We start from the raw sequence: 20,558 nt of genomic DNA, 5'->3' as shown, positions 1-20,558 counted from the left end.
TGTGGTCCCCGATTAGGGGTAACCACCGGTTTGCCCCGGGGGAAGATAGACGGGGGGTTCCAGGGCTGGCACCCAGCGGGGATTAGAAGAATGGGGTACCTGTTCATCGACGGGACGTTTGCGAGCCTCGGGGCACTGGAGGAGAAGTTTGAGCTACCCCTGGGAAATGCATTCAGATATATGCAGGTGAGGGCTTTTGTGAGGCGACAGGTCAGGGAATTCCCGCTGCTCCCGACACAGGAAATTCAAGACAGGGTGATCTCGGGGGTATGGGTCGGGAGGGCAAGGTTTCAGCAATACACCAAGAGATGAAAGAAGAGGGGGAAGCGCGAGCAGAAGAGTTGAAGGGTAAATGGAAGGAGGAGTTGGGGAGGAGATCGAGGAAGGTTTCTGGGCTGAGGCCCTGGGTAGGGTTAATTCCTCCTCCTCGTGTGCCAGGCTCAGCCTGATATAATTTAAGGTGGTTCACAGAGCGCACCTGACGGGGGCGAGGTTGAGTAGGTTTCTTTGGGGTAGAGAACAGATGCGGAAGATGTTCAGGGAGCCCGGCGAACCATGTCCATATGTTTTGGTCATGCCCGGCACTGGAGGGGTTCTGGAGAGGAGTGGCGGGAGCAATATCTCAGGTGGTGAAAGTCCGGGTCAAGCCAAGCTGGGGGCTAGCAATATTTGGAATAGTGGACGAGACGGGAGTGCAGGAGGCGAAAGAGGCCGGCATTCTGGCCTTTGCGTCCCTAGTAGCCCGGCGACGGATCTTGCTAATGTGGAAGGAGGCGAAGCCCCCCAGCCTGGAGGTCTGGACAAACGACATGGCTGGGTTCATAAAGTTGGAGAGGATTAAGTTCGCCTTGAAGAGGGTCTGCGCAGGGGTTCTACAGGCGGTGGCAACCGTTCCTAGACTATCTCGCGGAGCGTTAGAGGAAGGTCGGTCAGCAGCAGCAGCAACCCTGTGGGAGGGAGAGGGGGGGGCGGGGGGATCGAGAGATTGCTGGAGGGGACGGATGAGCGGGGGATAACATGGAGGGTGGGGGAAACTGGCACGAATGGGCGAGAGCCAGTGTATAAAGCTCTGTAAATATATCATTTTACCATGTATATATCTTGCTCAGGGCGATTTTGTGTTATTTTGTTACCGGGGGGGGGGAGGTTATTGTTTGTAAGGGGAAAAATTGTTATGTTTATGTTTTGTTTAAAAAAGTTTAATAAATATATTTTCGAAAAAATAAAATAAAATAACTCCAGGGCGTGGAGTTTGTGGCAGCCAACCTCCAGGGACAGCATCAGGATAACTTCAGATGGGGAGGCGAGGGTTAATCCACTTGCGTTACTGGTACAGTGTCTGTTGACACAGCCGTTGGGAAAGAAACATCTTTCAACACTCGACGCCCCCCCCCCGCCCCCCCCCCCCCCGCCGCCACCCCCGCCGCAGTCACAGGCCACAAGGAGAGAGAGGAGGCCCCGCAGCTTTAAATGAAGAAGGGTCCTCAGCAACCTGGCCAACTTTTCTTGAGCAACGTCCTGTGCATTGCCATAGAGCTCGGCAGTTATTAGGAGATCACACTGTGCAATTTTCAGCATGTGACTTTTGATATCCTGCAGTTAACACAATTAGAATCTGTTGGTTAAGGGGTCGCACCCTGCAGATATTGGGTTTGAACACACAGTTAATGGGATTGTGCTGTGTAATCTATGGGATCGCACCCTGCAGTTATTGGGATTGGACACACAGTTAATGGGATTGTGCTGTGTAATCTATGGGATCGCACCCTGCAGCTATTGGGATTGAACACACAGTTATTGGGATTGTGCTGTGTAATCTATGGGATCGCACCCTGCAGTTATTGGGATCGGGTACACATTTAATGGGATTGTGCTGTGTAACCGATGGGATTGCACCCTGCAGTTATTGGGATTGGACACACAGTTAATGGGATTGTGCTGTGTAATCTATGGATCGCACCCTGCAGTTATTGGGATCGGGTACACAGTTAATGGGATTGTGCTGTGTAATCTATGGGATCGCACCCTGCAGTTATTGGGATCGGGTACACAGTTAATGGGATTATGCTGTGTAACCGATGGGATCGCACCCTGCAGTTATTGGGATTGGACACACAGTTAATGGGATTATGCTGTGTAATCTATGGGATCGCACCCTGCAGTTATTGGGATCGGGTACACAGTTAATGGGATTGTGCTGTGTAATCTATGGGATCGCACTCTGCAGTTATTGGGATCGGGTACACAGTTAATGGGATTGTGCTGTGTAATCTATGGGATCGCACCCTGCAGTTATGGGGATCGGTTACACAGTTAATGGGATTGTGCTCTGTAATCTATGGGATCGCACCCTGCAGTTATTGGGATCTAGTACACAGTTAATGGGATTGTGCTGTGTAATCTATGGGATCACACCCTGCAGTTATTGGGATCGGGTACACAGTTAATGGGATTGTGCTGAGTAATCTATGGGATCGCACCCTGCAGTTATTGGGATCGGGTACACAGTTAATGGGATTCTGCTGTGTAATCTATGGGATCACACCCTGCAGTTATTGGGATCGGTTACACAGTTAATGGGATCGTGCTGTGTAATCTATGGGATCGCACCCTGCAGTTATTGGGATCGGGTACACAGTTAATGGGATCATGCTGAGTAGTCTATGGGATCGCACTCTGCAGTTACTGGGATTGGACACACAGTTAATGGGATTGTGCTGTGTAACCTATGGGATCGCACCCTGCAGTTATTGGGATCGGGTACACAGTTAATGGGATTGTGCTGAGTAATCTATGGGATCGCACCCTGCAGTTATTGGGATCGGGTACACAGTTAATGGGATTCTGCTGTGTAATCTATGGGATCACACCCTGCAGTTATTGGGATCGGTTACACAGTTAATGGGATCGTGCTGTGTAATCTATGGGATCGCACCCTGCAGTTATTGGGATCGGGCACACAGTTAATGGGATTGTGCGGAGTAATCTATGTGATCGCACCCTGCAGTTATTGGGATCGGGTACACAGTTAATGGGATTGTGCTGTGTAATCTATGGGATCGCACCCTGCAGTTTACAGGTCCACATTTTCCAGTTTTACAGGATTCGCTTCAGTGTGAGAACGTCCTTCCTGAGATCAGCCGTAAGGACAGAAGGACAGAGCTCTCACTGAAGGTCCTGCCCCTGTGTCTAGACTCTCGTCACCTCTCCAGTCAGGGAAAGTAAATTCTCTCTGTTGATGCTGCCAAATCATTTAATCACATTCAGCACCTTGATTAGAACGACAGTGAGCTTCTCTCGTAGGGGGAACATAAGGCAGGTCTACGCCAACCTGAGCTCGCAACTTGACTTTGATCAAAACTGAATACATAGTGAGGGAGGGAATATTAGGGGATCCAGGGGAAAGTGGCAAGTTCGACCCAATATTGACTCAGTGGTGGGAAGGGTGGTGTGGGCAGATGTTTTGGTGCCTGGGAAGACTCTTTTCAATGGGGCTCTACAGGATGCTGCGTACTGGGTGCGCTGCGTTTTGTTGTACACATCAATAATGCGACTCAAATGTAGGGGAATGATTGGCACATTTGCCGATGATCTGAAAATTGGCCATGTGGGTGACAGTGAGGAGGAATGCTGTGGACTGCGGGAAGATATCGAAGGGTTGACTGGTCGGGTGGGCGGAGAAGGAGCAAATGGTGATTCAGTTTGGAGAAATGTGAAGTAATATACTTGGGAAGGACAAACAAAGTAGGAGGATATTAATAAACGGGAAGATACTGAGAGGTGTAGAGGAACAAAGAACCTTGGAGTGAATGTCCACAGATCCCCAAAGGGAGCAGGACAAGTGGATAAAGTAGTTAAGAAGGCAGACTGCACCATTTCCTGTATCGGTGCTTCAATTTACAAACCTGGTGACTGTAATTACTGGCAGCCAATTTCGAAGAATTGTTGGTTAATTAAATTGTGTTGTGACTCCAGGTCAAGTGGGGCTGGAATTGACCCCGCCCTGGCCCAGGGGGTTATAACAAGTGCAACGAATCAGGCGGAGGATGATGAGGTTTGATGCACTGTGTTCCAGGAAAGTAGCAGAATGTAGTCAATGCTTTGTCCCACATCCCAGTGGCAAGGCCTGAACGAGGTGTTGGAATCCTTGTTGACCAGGTGGGAAACCTTTGCATCGACAACAGCCAGAACTCTACCAGCGACAACGCTGGCAGAGTTAAATCAGAGGTGCACAGAAGTCTGGTGACTCAGGTCAGAGGGTGCTGCATCAAAGGATGGCCAGGATACATGCCACACAATCCCGCTCGACACACAATCCCGCTCGACACACAATCCCGCTCGACACACAATCCCGCTCGACACACAATCCCGCTCGACACACAATCCCTCCCGCTCTAGACAGAACTATGAACAGGAGGACAGCTCCATGTTGTGATAAGAGAGTGGTCATTGCTAGATTCTGGGGATGTGATACACTGTAATTGATCATAGAATTTACAATGCAGAAGGAGGCCATTCGGCCCATCGAGTCTGTACTGGCTCTTGGAAAGAGCACCCTACCCAGTCCACACCTCCACCCTATCCCCAGAACCCAGTAACCCCACCCAACACTAAGGGCAATTTTGGACCCTAAGGACAATTTATTATGGCCAATCCACCTAACCTACACATCTTTGGACTGTGGGAGGAAACCGGAGCACCCGGAGGAAACCCACGCACAGACGGGGAGAACGTGCAGACTCCGCACAGACAGTGACCCAAGCCGGGAATTGAACTTGGGACCCTGGTGCTGTGAAGCAATTGTGCTAACCACAATGCTACCGTGCTGCCCTATTGTCATACCTATTGTTGTAATGTCCCAATCTACGACAGACAACTTGTCTTTCAAACCTCGTCAGTTTCCTTTGTGAAAAACACGTGGATAATTAAACAAAGGAACCATGTAACCACCATAGCCCATCTTCATGGCAACATGGCATGCTTTCAGAGGTTCCAAACAGAAATGGGAACTAAATATCTTCCAATAATAATTATACCAGGGATACGTGGATATCATAAAATGACAAACCAGAGTGTTATAAACCCCACGAGGGCCATGGGGAAACAATCATTGATCTCCTGTCGGTCTTGTGAGTACGAGCTGCTTAGGCAGGAGGCGGGGACCAATCAGCTGGGGCTTGTTAAGGCAGGGGATAAAAGTAGGCCCAAATCAGGGCCTGGTCAGATCTATCCTCCCGGTGAGGTCTGCACTGGGTGTGAGATACTGTACTAAGCCAGTAATCGTCAATATGTAAATAAATTCACCTTCGTTAACGACAGATTCCTTATGAGTTATATAGAGCGAGATATTCTGTTTGGTGGCCAGGTCTCTCAAAGTCTCTGAAGGAGATGCAATCAAACTGCATTTGTTCAAGAGAACATTGATGTCATTTTCCGTGTCATCAAGACCATGTATGGACCTCAAGCTAAGATGCTCTTGATTGAGGTGGGATCCTACGCCAGATGGACAGAAGTCCAGCACCGGCTGGATCACACTTCAGAAGCAGTGATTACGTCACAGGAGGAGGTATTTGCAACAACTGCAATCCCAGACTTTGGAATCTCAGACAATGGATCACAGTTTACCAAGGGAACAGCATCATGTGGATTGGTCCACACACTACGCTGACACCACATCCATGGTCCTACTCATCCACACAGAGCGTGGCACGGCGAGACAGAGCAGATGTGCCCTGGCAGCCTCCTATCCCAAATATACCGTCATCTTGTCAATCTAACCGACCAGAGACTCTAATCGCACCACAACTTGAACCCAAGTCATCTACCCTCCTGCCCAGCAGAGTCTAAGGCACCACCCACAGCACTCCAACACCCAATTCACTTCAAAGGACAAGAGGACCCGTTCTGGTAAACCCATGAATCCACCACGGTGGTTACTGACATAAGAGAAACAGAGAAAAGAACAGGTCCTAAGAGAAAAGATTAAGGTCTGCAACACACAAGGGTTTGGTCGATTTTCACAATATAGAAATGGGAATCCAAGACGTTTTAAGGATGGGCAGGGTGTCGATCAGTTACTTTGAGAGACCTGGCCGTCAAACAGAATATCCCGCTCTGTATAATAACGCATAAGGAATCTGTCATTAACGAAGGTGAATTTATTTACATATCATTCCAGGACGTGATGCAACATCACATGACTTGCTCTCTTGTGAAATATCTAGAGGGCATCAAGATGTGTTCCAATAAATCTTGTGTTTTATAAATCTCTGCAGACTCATTATAGATTTTGTAATAGCCAAACAATACCTAGAGTACTAAGGACCTACTTCCAATCACAGAGCGGTCAATAACCAGGGGGCAGAGATCTGAAGTAATTGGTAGAAGGCTCAGTGGGGAGTTGGGGAGGAATTATTTCAACTTAAGGTGGTGGTGAGGGTCCGGAACACTCTGTCTGGGAGAGTCAGAAACATTATTGTCGGGCAATCTATAATGAGAGGTCACCGTTTTAGAATAATGGGTAGCAGATTTAAAACAGTCATGAGGAGGAATTACTTCTCCCAAAGGGTTGTGAATCTGTGGAATTCGCTACCCCACAGTGCGGTGGATGAGTACATTTGAGGAGATGGGGAGATTTTGAATTAGTAATGGGTTGAAGGGTTATGGAGAACGGGCAAGAAAGTGGCGATGAGGCCGACAGCAGATCAGCCATGATCGTATTGAATGGTAGAGAGGGCTGGAGGGGCTGAATGGCCGACTCCTGCTCCTAGTTCTTATGTTTATCACATTTAAAAAATAGTTGGGTATGCACTTGAGACACTGCAACATACAGGGCAATGAGGCCACGAGCTGGAAAATGGGATTAGGCTGATGACGGGTTGGGCTAGCAGAGACGCGATGGCCCGAATGGCCTCATCCTGTGCTGTAATTTGTAAAATATTTTAATTTCTCCTCACCCTTTCAGCCCCGTTAATGTGGTGGTGAATGTGCCCCACACCGTCTGCAAGACCCAGGCGTCCTCCCTCAGATGCAGTGCCCCAGAACTGAGCCACATTACTCTGGATAGAGCCTGACCAAAGCTTGATCAAGCAGTCACTCAGCTTCCACCTCTTTGTGCTGTAACCTCCCTGCAGAGAGAGGCCAACATAACCCATTCGCCTGGTCAACCTTGGTTCAGCTCGTTCACCGGCAATCAGTGATTTCTGAGGGATTGGAAACCCGGCCTGGATTCCACTCTCACACAGTTTGTGAAATAAATGAAATGCTTGCGAGACACTTCAAACGACAGGGGCCCCTTTAATGCTTGGCAGTATGATTCAGGTTCTCAGTTTATAAATATTGCTGTACATTACAGAAAGACATCGCAGATACAGTTACAGCCTTGAAGCTATCTGGGATAGATTCCAAAGTCTCTGAGAGACTCTCAGAAACAATTCTTAAAGAGCAGAATTTCTGGTCCAATTTGGGTTGAATTACAGGCCATTCAGCCCCTCGGGATTAGGCCAGTTTTCATATTCCATAATCAACTCGTCCCACCCCTACTTGGGAGAAGTTCAAAACATGAGGGAGAAAGGAAGAGAAAGGTGTTGCATGAAAAGGGGATAGGAGGAAGCTCCTGTTGGGCAGTTGGGCGAAACGGCCAGCTTCCGTGCTGCAAAATTTAAAGTACATCATTTTTGCTCTTTCAGCATAGTCTTCCTAGTGATAGAATTCACAGTGCAGCAGGAGGCCATTCGCCCCATCGAGTCTGCACCGGCCCCTGAAATAGCACCCTCCCTAAGCCCACACCTCCACCCCATTCCCGTAACCCAGCAACCCCACCCAATGTTTGGACACGATAGGGCAATTTAGGGTGACCAATCCACGTAACCTGCACAGCTTTGGACTTTGGGAGGAAACCCAGGCAGACATGGGAGGAATGTGCAAACTCCACACGGGCACTCACCCGGGGCCGTAATCTGTGGCTCAGTGAAGCAACAGTGCTCACCACTGTGCTGCTGTGCCATCCCTTGTTGAAGGTTATTATTAAATCTGTTTGCACCAGATTTCCAGGCAATTGCAGGCGGTAGAAGCTGGGATGTACCCCAGGCTGCAGGACCCCGATGTCAGGGAAAGCAACGGGTCCCGAGCTAGAAGCGAAATCAGCTCAATCAGTTTGTTTTAATAAACATTTTATTGAGGTATTTTTGGTATTATAACAAGAACACAATAAACAATGTACATGAACCCATTAACAAAGTGTAAAAGCCGTCTCCCTCCCCTGCAGGTCCCACCTTTATCAACCTCCTACTCTAAGCTACATTTCTGCTGACGATTAATTTTCCGCGAAGAAGTTGACGAACGGTTGCCACCTCCGGGCGAACCCTAACAGTGACCCTCTCAAGGCGAACTTGATTTTCTCCAAACAGAGAAAGCTAGCCATGTCCGATAGCCAGGTCTCTGACTTCGGGGGCTTTGAGTCCCTCCAAGCTACTAGTATCCGTCTCCGGGCTACCAGGGAGACAAAGGCCAGAACGTCTGCCTCTTTCTCCTCCTGGATTCCCGGGTCTTCCGACACCCCGAAAATCGCCACCTCTGGACTCGGTGCCACCCTTGTTTCTAACACTGTGGACATGACCTCCGCACACCCCTGCCAAAATCCCCTAAGCTTCGGACATGCCCAGAACATGTGGACATGGTTCGCTGGTCCTCCCGCACATTTTGCACACCTGTCCTCCACCCTAAGGAATCTGCTCATCCAGACCAATGTCATGTGAGCCCGATGAACGACCTTAAACTGTATCAGGCTGAGCCTGGCACATGTTGCGGTCGCGTTGACTCTACTCAACGCGTCTGACCATAGACCATCCTCTATCTCTCCTCCCAGCTCCTCCTCCCACTTGCACTTCAGCTCCTCGGTCTGCGTCTCCTCTGACCCCATAAGTTGTAAATGTCCGAGACGCTCCCTTCTCCTACCCACCCTCCGGAAACTACCCTGTCCTGAATCCCCCTTAGCGGTAGGAGCGGGAAGGTTGACACCTGTTTACGTAGGAAGTCCCGCACCTGCAGATACCTGAATTTGTTTCCCCTCGCCAACCCAAACTTCTCCTCCAGCCCCCTCATACTCGGAAAGCTCCCCTCTATAAACATATCCCCCATCCTCTCAATCCCTGCTCTCCGCCATATCCGGAACCCCCATCTATACTTCCCGGGGCAAACCGGTGATTATTACAGATTGGGGGCCAGACCGATGCTCCCTCTGCTCCCACATGTCTCCTCCATTGCCCCCAGACTCTCAGGGCCGCCACCACCACGGGGCTGGTGGAGTACCGTGCCGGCAGGAACGGCAGAGCCGCAGTTACCAACGTCCCAGACTGATGCCCTTGCATGAAGCCTCCATACGCTTCCATGCCGACCCCCCCTCCACCACCCACTTCCTGATCATGGCTATATTCGCTGCCCAGTAATAGTTACTAATATTTGGCAGCGCCAGCCCGCCCTCTCCCCGACTCCACTCAAGCATTACCGTCCTTACCCGCGGGGTCTTGCCTGCCCAAACAAAGCCAGTGGTCTCTTTGTTGACCCGTTTAAAAAAGGACCGCGGAATAAAGATGGGGAGACAGTGAAACATGAACAGGAATCTCGGGAGGACCGTCATCTTCACCGTCTGCACCCTCCCAGCTAATGACAACGGGAGCGCGTCCCACCTCCGAAAATCGTCCTTCATTTGGTCTACTAGTCGGACCAGATTTAATTTATGCAGCTGGTCCCATTCCCGCACCACTTGAATGCCTAGGTACCTAAAGCTTCCCCCTACTAATCTAAACGGCAGCTCCCCCAGTCGCCTCTCTTGTCCCCTTGCCTGGACCGCAAACATCTCACTTTTCCCCATATTTAGCTTATACCCCGAAAACCGGCCAAATTCCCCTAGAATCCTCATGATTTCTTCCATCCCCTCTATTGGGTCCGATACATACAGAAGCAGGTCGTCTGCATAGAGCGAGACTCTGTGCTCCCCCCCCCCCCCCCCCGCCCCCCGGACCAGCCACTTCCAGCCCCTTGAGGCTCTCAGAGCAATTATCAACGGCTCTATGGCTAGCGCAAACAACAGTGGGGAGAGGGGGCATCCCTGTCTCGTCCCCCGGCGCAGTCTAAAATAGTCCAATGTTGTCCTATTCGTCCGGACGCTTGCCACAGGAGCCTGATACAGCAACCTGACCCAGTCAATAAAGCCCCTCCCAAATCCGAACCGTCCCAGTACCTCCCACAGAAATTCCCATTCTACCCGATCAAAAGCCTTTTCTGCATCCATTGCGTTCACTACCTCCACCTCCCTACCTTCCGGGGGCATCATGATCACGTTTAACAACCTTCTTACATTGGCCACCAACTGCCTACCCTTAACAAACCCCGTCTGGTCCTCCCCAATAATGTCCGGAACACAATCCTCAATCCTGGAGGACAAAATCTTGGTCAACAGTTTGGTGCCACATTCAACAGGGATATCGGCCTGTAGGACCCACACAGCTCCGGGTTCTTGTCCCGTTTCAGAATCAGGAGTACACTTAATGCACGTGTGAGTAGAAGGAGAACGCCTTCACCCTCGGCTGCCCAAATCTCCATGGATCCACCCTCCCCCCATCTGCTCCATGAACGCTTTTAGTTCCTTTGCCATTGCTGGCACCCTGCCCGTTTTCGAGCTTGACCGGTCCAAGCCAGGGTCAATAACTGTGTTGAAGTCCCCTCCCATGACCAACCTGTGCGAGTCCAGGTCCGGTATCTTCCCCAGCATCCTCTTTATAAACTCCACATCATCCCAGTTTGGCGCATACACATTTACTAATACCACCTGCACCCCCTCCAGTTTCCCACAGCCCATGCTCCGCACCTCCACCGGCCCGCCCCCAGGCAGCCTTCGCCCCCAACCTCCTCTCTGTCCCTTGGCCCAAGTCCCTCCCTCGTCAGCAGAATATATCCCCCCCCGCCCCCCCCCTAGTAACAATACCCTGTAACCCAACCCCTTTGATAAACCAAACATATGCACCCCCCCCCCCACTGCGCTTCTGTGAGCTAACCCGCCCAGCTAGCTTGGTGGTCCCCATCCCTGGCACCAGATAGTCTCCCACCCTCATACAAACATACTCCAACATCAAACAATCCCCACACAATTGCCCAACAGAAAACACCCAAATCTAAACAAGCACACCTCCATCCCCCAACACTGCAAATGAAAACCTTAACTCACTCAGCTCTGCCACTGTCCCAAACCAATACAGAAGGCATTGCAAACAGCTTCCACAAAACGAAAAACAAGAGAACTTTTTGTTTTAAAGAACAGAGAAAAAAAAACATGAACGTTGCAGCAAAGATTCAAAAGTTCCCAGTCCACCACCAGTCCTTTCCTTTTCACGAAGTCCAGCGCGTCCTCAGGCGACTTGAAATAAAAGTGCTGTTCCTCATACGTGACCCAGAGACGGGTCGGATACAACAGTCCGAACTTCACCTTTTTCTTAAAAAGGATCGAGCTGATCTGGTTGAAGCCTGCTCTTCTCCTGGCCACCTCCACACTCAGGTCCTGGCAGACCCGCGGGATACTGTTGTCCCACTTACAGCTCCGTGTCTGCTTGGCCCACTGTAGAATGCGCTCCTTATCTGGGTACCTGTGGAATCTCACCACCATTGCCCTCGGGGGGGTCTCCCATTCGCAGCTTCCTCACGAGTGCTCTGTGAGCCCTGTCCACCTCCAAGGGTCGGGAGAATGCCCCATCCCCCAGCAGCTTCTCGAACATGCTCGCTATGTATGCCCCAGCATCCGCTCCTTCGTACCCCTCCGGGAGCCCAACGATCCTCAAGTTCTGCCGGCGGGACCTATTCTCTCGGTTCTCCACCTTCTCCAGGAGCTTCTTCTGCTGGTCTCTCAGCGTCCCCAGCTCCAACTCCACCACAGTCTGATGTTCCTCCTACTCAGCCAGCGCCTTCTCTACCTTCTGGATCGCCCGATCTTGGGCATCCAACCTAAGCTCCAACCGCTCAATTGACTCTTTTATCGGGTCCAAGCAGTCCCGTTTCTGCTTAGTAAAGCCTTACTGAATAACTTGCATCAGCTGCTCTGTTGACCGCTGGGTCGACAAACCAGAGGTCCGGTCCTCCGCCATGCTGTCTCCCGCTGCAGCTTCAGCCCAAGCCTTCTCTGTCTTTCTGTTTCTGCCTTTACGAGCACTTCTAGTCCTTCTCTCCGTGCACCAATGTGGGAATTCAGTACACAATTGCCTCTGTCTTCCGTTTTACAATTCAAGTCCGGTAGAAAATCGGGGGGAAGGGTCCAAAAGTCCGACCCGAGCGGGAGCCACCAAATGTGCGACTTACCGGAAGTCCAGCTCAATCATTTTGCCACAGCCAGCCTCCAGATTGGCCAGCAGCCGAGGACTGCAGGGCTCCTCATGCCTCTGGCCCAATCAGGCGTTGGCAGATCCTACACCCGAGGTGGGGGCTGCCGAGGCAGACAGGAGACCACGGGTGTAAATCCAAAATGGCAGAGAGTGCCGAGAGTGTGCGGAGATCGCTGGGGCCAGAGGGGCCTTTCCCTGACTACACTCCCCTCCTAAGGCCATGGAACTGATGCCCCCCCCCCTGGGCTGGCGCGGGTGAATATCTCCATTAAGCTGGTGTCCTCCTCCCCATTGACAAAATGGCAGCAACCCCGTTAAATAACCATTCAGGAGACATTAAATGATACCCATCTCCTCGGGGCAACTCCCCACCCTCTTACTGGCCCAGCCCCTCCCTACCTCCCCACCCAACGTCCCGGGGGACAGTACAATCCAACCCCTAGGGTTCAAATCCTGGTGCTGGCGTTGACAGGAAAATTTCAAAATCAAGTTCCGAATCAAGAGGATCCTTCCGGGATATTTCCCCAGGGAGACACCGAAGCCGAGGAAAGTGTCTTCTGTCAGGACGCAGCTCAAGGGTTTTTGGAGGGAGAGAGCGACTGACATTCAGTAAGGGGATGGAGTTGGGGAAAGGAGATGGGGTGGGGGCCACATCAGTAGCTGTAGATAGAAAGCCCGCCCCCCCTACACAGAGACCCACTCCGCTGAGAGGCTGCCTACCTTGTCGATGTTGTAGCGCTGGCGGACTCCATGTCCCTTTCCAGGCCGACTCCCCTTCTGAACATGCCGATCAGCAGCTGTAATAAATAAGACATCAGCTCTGCTGTGATTTATATCCCCCACTCCACCCCAAAACCTCCCCACCCCCCCCCCCCCCCCCCCCCCCCCCCCCCCCCGCCCCTCGCCTGCGGGCGATAGCTGCTACTTCCCAACATGCCCTCCCAATCTCACCACACCACTCACCTGCCAACCTGGACTCCCAGACTATTTGACTCTCAGACTATTTGACTCTGGAGGCATCACAGCAGTTGAACCCACCCTCACCCAAAGGCAAGCAAGTTTCCTGGGGCAGGAATAACGGAGGCCATTCAGCCCAACAGGCTTGTGGCGGCCCCTTGAAATAACAATGAGGTGGGATTAGTCCAAATCCCCTTCGCCATTCTCCACAGCCTTGGAGGAACGTTCCTTCCTCATTACTGAAGGAGTGCCTGACACTCGTTACCAGATCACCTCAGACAAAGAAAGACTTGAATTTCTATCGCGCCTTTTCACCAGCTCAGGACACCCCAGCCAGTGAAGTATTTTCTGAACTGTAGTGCCTGCTGTAATGTGGAAAGAACGGCACCAATTTTCGCACAGCAAGATCCCAGAAACATCCATGTCATAAATGATCAGATGCTCTGGGCGGGATTCTCTTAGCCCTGGGGCCCGGGCCGGAGAATCCCCACGACCAGCGCGAATCGGGCCAGGCTACCCCGACATGAGGGCAGCGGAGTGGAGAGTCAGCGCCATTGGCACCAGCGTGGTCGGCGCAGCGCCGGTCGGGGGCCGTTCCATGCGCAGCCCCCCCCGCCCCCCCCCCCCCGATTCTCGGCCCGGGATGGACCGGGCGGCCGTCTCGAAAAACCCGAGACCCGCCGGTGTCGTTCACACCTGCTCTCAGCCGGCGGGACTTCGGCGTGGAAGGGTCCGGGAGCGGCCTGTCGGGGGGGGGGGGCTCGACCCCGGGGCGGGGGCCTCCGTTGTGGCCCGGCCCGCGATCGGGTCCCACCGATCGGCGGGCCGGCCTCTCGGGCTGGGGGCCTCCTTCCTTCCGCGCCGGCCCCTGTAGCCCTGCGCCATGTTGCGTCGGGGCCGGCGGGTTGAAGGGAGCCGCTGCGCCTGCGCGCGTTGGCGCCGGTGCCGCTGCGCATGCCCGGATCCCGCGGCGCCCGGTTCGCGCCGGGATCAGCAGCTGGAGCAGCGTGGGTCACCCAGTGCCGTGCTGGCCCCCTGAGGAGGGCCAGAATTGCTGATCCTGAGGCCGCGTTGACGCCGTTGAGAAACGCGGACGGCGTTCTTCCGACGGCCCCAACACTTGGCCTCAGGATCAGAGAACCCCGGCCCCGTTTTCAGTGATGTTGTCAACACCTCAGCACCATGGAACGCTGGGTTCGAGAATTCTAAAGGTTCCAAAGAAGCTTTTGAATGAAGAAATTTGCGCTCAGCTCAGTTCTAAAGGGGCCAACTCCTTATCCTGAGCCTAGTTCCAGGATTCACCAGCAATGGGAAAACAGTCAAACCCGCGAATAAAAAGCATCCGTTTCTTTGAGATCATTTACTTCAGAAACTATCGATCCAGTCTACTCAATGTCCCGCACACGTGGAATCAATCGAATGAACTTTCCCCTGAGAGGGCTCTATCCTTTCTTTAGGTAAAGAGATCAAACTGAACACAATGTTCTGAGGCTCTTATACTCCAATCGCCTTGCAATAATGGCCAACGTCAATTTGCTTCCCTAATTGCTTATTAACTTAGTCAATAATGTACAAGGACACCCAAATCCCTCTGAACACCAACATTTCCTTTACATACAAGGACCATAGAAACGCTACAGTGCAGAAGGAGACCATTCGGCCCATCAAGTCCAACCCCCCAAAGAGCACCCCCCATAGGCCCCTCCCCCACCCTAACCCCACCCAATTTGCACTTCACTGGACCCTAAGGGGCAATTTTAGAAGAGCCAATCCACCTGTCCCAATTCCTCCCACAAATGTGTGCTAATGCATTTTGGAAGGTCTAATGCAGGTAGGGAATATACAGTGAATGGTAGAACCCTCAAGAGTATTGAAAGTCAGAGAGATCTAAGAGTACAGGTCCACAGGTCACTGAAAGGGGCAACACAGGTGGAGAAGGTAGTCAAGAAGGCATACGGCATGCTTGCCTTCATGGCCAGGGCATTGAGTATAAGAATTGGCAAGTCATGTTGCAGCTGTATAGAACCTTAGTTAGGCCACACTTGGAGTATAGTGTTCAATTCTGGTCGCCCACACTACCAGAAGGATGTGGAGGCTTTAGAGAGGGTGCAGAAGAGATTTACCAGAATGTTGCCTGGTATGGAGGGCATTAGCTATGAGGAGCGGTTTAATAAACTCGGTTTGTTCTCACTGGAACGACGGAGGTTGAGGGGCGACCTGATAGAGGTCTACAAAATTATGAGGGGCATAGACAGAGTGGATAGTCAGAGGCTTTTCCCCGGGGTAGAGGGGTCAATTACTAGGGGACATAGGTTTAAGGTGAGAGGGGCAAGGTTTAGAGTAGATGTACGAGGCAAGTGTTTTTACACAGAGGGTAGTGGGTGCCTGGAACTCGCTGCCGGAGGAGGCGGTGGAAGCAGGGACGATAGTGACATTTAAGGGGCATATTGACAAATACATGAATAGGATGGGAATAGAGGGATACGGACCCAGGAAGTGTAGAAGATTGTAGTTTAGTCGGGCAGCATGGTCGGCACGGGCTTGGAGGGCCGAAGGGCCTGTTCCTGTGCTGTACATTTCTTTGTTCTTTGTTCTTTGTTATTAAAATAATCTGTGATGTGTTGGGTACTCTGGATCTGTGGAGACTGCATTTACCTTAGCAATAACATAGACAGTCTACCAACACTTGTAATAGTACAACTCTATTTTATTTAACTAAGAGCTGTTTAACATACTTGCACTGTGGGTCGACACTATGTTAGATTGACTGAAGACTTATGCCTAACCTGACCAGCCTATACTGCTAGCACATGGTGGATGTTTGTGCTACTGGTTGCGGGCTCTGTCTGTCTCAGAGGCTGCATCCCGAATGAGCGGGGAAACTAGTGCCCTCTGTCTTTATAGTGACCGTGCCCGAACTGGTGATTGGCTGCTGTGTTGTGTGTGTTGATTGGTCTTTCAGTGTGTCAGTCAGTGTGTGTCTCTGCACCATCATATACTGATGTGTATATTATGACAATCTGCTTTTCTATTCTTCCTGGGTAATTTCACACATGGTAATGTCCTTACTCACCCACTTCGTCCTGTCTATATCGGTTGGCAACCTCTTTATGTCCTCCTCACAGCTTACATTCCCAACCAGCTATGTAACATCAGCAAATTTGATTTTTTAAAGAATTCTTTCCTAGATGTTGGTGTCTCTGCGAAGGACACCATTTGTTGCCCATCCCGAATTCCCTTGAACTGAAAATTTCAGTCAAGAATCAACCACATTGCAGTGGGTCTGGAATCGCATGTAGGCCAGACCGGCAGCAGATTTCCTTCCCTAAAGGACATGAGTGAACCAGGTGAGTTTTTACAACAATCAATGAGTTTCATGGTCACCGTTACCGAGAGTTAAACTCCACCAGCTGCCATGGTGGGATTTGACCCCATAGAATTTACAGTGCAGAAGGAGGCCATTCGGCCCATCGAGTCTGCACCGGCTCTTGCAAAGAGCACCCTACCCAAGCCCACACCTCCACCCTATCCCCACTGTCATAATATACACCAGTACATTATGGTGCAGACACACACACACACTGATGGACACACAGTGGGACCAACCAGCATACACAACACCGCAGCCAATCACCAGTGAGAGCACACGCACTATAAAGACAGGGGACAGGAGAGTTCCCGCTCATTCTAGCAGCAGCCAGCTCGGAGCACAGAGCTCACAGCCTGCAACACAGACATTCACCACGTGCTGAGTGCCTCACCATAGCGAGTGATAGGAAAGGGTCCACAGTTAAGCTGGTATTGCTATACCCACGTTTACAGTATGTTAGCATCGTTAAACAGTTAATAAAATAGCGTCACACCACTTCCAGCATGGTTGGCTTGTTTGTGAACCAGAACCCCCAACACGACACCCATAACCCAGTAACCCCACCCAACACTAAGGGCAATTTTGGTCACTAAGGGCAATTTATCACGGCCAATCCACCTAACCTGCACATCTTTGGACTACGGGAGGAAACCGGAGCACCCGGAGGAAACCCACGCACACACGGGGAGTACGTGCAGACTCCGCACAGACAGTGACCCAAGCCAGAATCGAACCTGGGACCCTGGAGCTGTGAAGCAACAGTGCTATCCACAATGCTACCGTGCTGCCCATGCCTCTGGACTACTAATCCATTGACATGACTACCATGGCACCCTCTCCCCGGACATTTATCTATATTAATGATGGACTGTAAACAGCTGAGGCCCCAGCATTGCCGCTTATGGAACCCCGCCAGTTACAACCTCCCAGCTCCGGAGTGAGCCCCTTCGCCCCGACTCCCAGTTTTCTGCCCAAGTTAGTCTATCACCCCCAATCCCACGAGTCTCAATCTTGTGCGAAGGAATTGGAGGGTTTTGGGGAGCGCAGGTTTGAACCAATAGCCTATCAGAGTTGACGATAGGAATCTATTACCCGACAGCATCATGCACGTCGACCTCAACTGAATGAATTGTGATTCTGTGGTGATGGCAGAGTGCAGGTCGTATAAACTACTCCACAGTTTGATTGCTCAGACCCCGCGTATATTCCAGATCCTATAAACAGTTTGTTAAACTGATTTGAAAAATAAAGCTTTTACGACTGGAGCCTGGGGCTGTTAGCCAGGACTGTACAATTTACTGGTTGAGAAAGTTAATCCAGAGTAAGACCGTGACAAAATCCCAAACGTTCATAAACTAGCAGGGATTGGCTTGCAAGGAGCAAATTAATTTCAATACGGACAGCGGTTCAACTCTTCCAAGGTGCCAGCCCTGCCCTCGGAGGTTGTGAGGGGCTGCCTTCACCATCATTCAATGATTCGCTGCTGAAGCGGGAGGTGCAGCACTGGCAGGAAGGAGATGCCACAGTGCTCGGAAACGAAGGACGGGCCAGGTCAAAGGGCTCGGGGGATACCCTTCACAAGCCATTAGCAGGCGAACAAAACCATTAACAGAAACACCAACAAATCACTCAGCTTTCCGGCAGAGCACAGAAGCTAGCTTCAACCCATATCGGAGATTGACCACAACTGCTGAAAGTGCGAGCATGCATGGCATTGTGGGGGTGCTGGAAGGGTCAGGGGTTGGGTGGGGGGGGGGGGGGAGAGGAGGAGAAGGTCAGAGGTTGACGGGGTTAAATGGTCAAATGGGCTTCGGAGCTTTGGGCTAGAGATCCTGGGTTCCTGCAGACAGGGGAGGAGGAGGTGAGGGGAGGGGGGTGAGGGGGGAGGAGGTGGTGAGGGGAAGGGGGGGAGGGAGGTGGGGGGGGAGGGGGGAAGTGTGGGGGGAAGGGGGAGGAGAGTGGGGGAGGGGAGAGGGGGGTGGAGGTGGGGAGGGGGGTGGAGGTGGGGGGAGGGGAGGAGGAGGGGGGAAGGAGGTGGGGGGACGGGGGAGAGGGAGAGGGGGAGGAGGTGGGGGGGGAGGGCGTGGGGGAGGGAGGAGGGGGAGGGAGGTGATGTGTTGGGTGCTCTGGATCCGTGGAACACATACAGGCCACCAACACTTAAAATAGTACAACACTATTTTATTAAGTTAGAAACTGTTGAACATACTTTCACTGTGGGTTAACACGATGTTAGATTAAACTAAAGACGTATACCTGTCCTAACCAGTCTATGCACTCAGCACATGGTGAAGATCTGTGCTGTAAGCTGTAAGCTCTGTCCTACTAGGAAGCTGCATCTCGAATGAGTGGGAACTCTGATGCCCCCTGTCTTTATAGTGAGTGTGCTCTAACTGGTGATTGGCTGCGGTGTTGTGTGTGTTGATTGGTCCCACTGTGTGTCCATCAGTGTGTGTGTCTGCACCATGATATACTGGTGTATATTATGACATCCCTCCTTTTATAAAAGAATGTATATGTGTGGCAATAAATAATGTATGGTGAGAATGTTCCTAACTGCGTGTGGGGTGTGAAGACATATTTACAGGAAGGTGCCTGGTGCAGAGAAGCAGTATGCAACAAGAATAACGAGATCAACACTATATACAAACCAGGGAAACGATCAAACAAAGCAACAAAACAATTCAGAGAGTCTTTAAGTCCGCAAAGTTCATAAATCAAGTCTCTGAGGTGGGCGACGAATTCTGGTCGACCGTCAGGGTAGCACACCACTCATCGTCTGGATCGATGCTGTATACCGATAGAGGCTGGATTCTTTGCTTCGGGGACACCCTGTTTTTTGTAACAATACCGACTCGAAGAAGGGCCTTCGGGTCCTAGGTGTCAATATCGGGGAGTGGGTCCGCATCGGACTCGGTGACCGTGGGTTGAATGGCCCGGACATTCCTGCGAGGCTGGCCGGAGCGATACGAATTGGCAGGCCGAGCTGATCTGCATAAAGCAGCAGAGTGGCCAAGTTTGCCACATCTCAGGCATTGTCGGGATTTGGCAGGGCATTGCCACTTTAAGTGGGCGGAGCCACAGTTGCCGCACGTTGTAGCGCCAGTACGTTCGCTGCGCCACCGCGCATGCGCGGTGTGGCTGTACGTGGTGCGTGCCTGCGCAGTACGTTCGTCGACGTCACCGTCCCCTCGTTTGTTGCGCACAATCGCGGGAGTCCGTGAAAAGCGCGCAAAATGGCCGCCTTCATCCAGGCTGAGGCCCTGGAGTTGCTCGATTGCTTGGACCCGTTACGCCTCGTGGAGACCTTGCCGCGCCGTTTCAGCCGCTTGGATGTGGGAATACCGATTAGTGGTGTGTTTGTGTAGCACGCAGGTCTCGATGGCGGTCGCTAGGGTGAGCTGCTTTACCTTGAGGAGCTGCTGGCGTAGGGGGTCCGACTGAACACCGAAAACGATCTGGTCGCGTATCATGGAGTCGGAGGTGGGCCCGTAATTACAGGACTGCGCAAGGATGCGGAGGTGGGTGAGAAAGGACTGGAAAGGTCCATCCTTACCCTGCAAACGCTGTTGGAATACATTGCGCTCGAAACTTTCATTCACCTCCACGCTGCAGTGAGTGTCAAACTTGAGGAGGACCGTCTTGAATTTTGATTTATCTTCATCATCCGCAAAGGTGAGAGAATTGAAAATGTGGATGGCATGTCCCCCGGCCGTGGATAGGAAGAGAGTGATCTTCCTGGTGTCTGAGGCATCCTCCCGTTCTGTGGCCTCAAGGTGGAGCTGGAAGCGTTGTTTGAATATCTTCCAGTTGCCCCCAGGTTACCGGTGATGCGGAGCGGCGGCGGCGGGCGGACGCTGTCC

At 51.7% G+C, this 20,558-nt stretch overlaps 1 protein-coding gene across 1 annotated transcript in view; it reads right to left on the bottom strand.

Moving 5' to 3' along the window:
* The window catches only part of LOC140388629 (carbohydrate sulfotransferase 11-like), a 109,836-nt gene that overhangs the window by 28,974 nt on the left and 60,304 nt on the right, over window positions 1-20,558 (bottom strand). The window contains exon 2 of the mRNA XM_072473075.1: window positions 13,089-13,165. Within this exon, the coding sequence (XP_072329176.1) occupies window positions 13,089-13,165 (77 nt within the window). The remainder of the gene's footprint in view (window positions 1-13,088; window positions 13,166-20,558) is intronic.

Source organism: Scyliorhinus torazame, chromosome 13 (assembly GCF_047496885.1).
Source record: "Scyliorhinus torazame isolate Kashiwa2021f chromosome 13, sScyTor2.1, whole genome shotgun sequence".
Classification (NCBI taxonomy): domain Eukaryota; kingdom Metazoa; phylum Chordata; class Chondrichthyes; order Carcharhiniformes; family Scyliorhinidae; genus Scyliorhinus; species Scyliorhinus torazame.
Note: the sequence above shows the minus strand (reverse complement) of the source record. Positions and strands in the feature narration are given on the sequence as shown.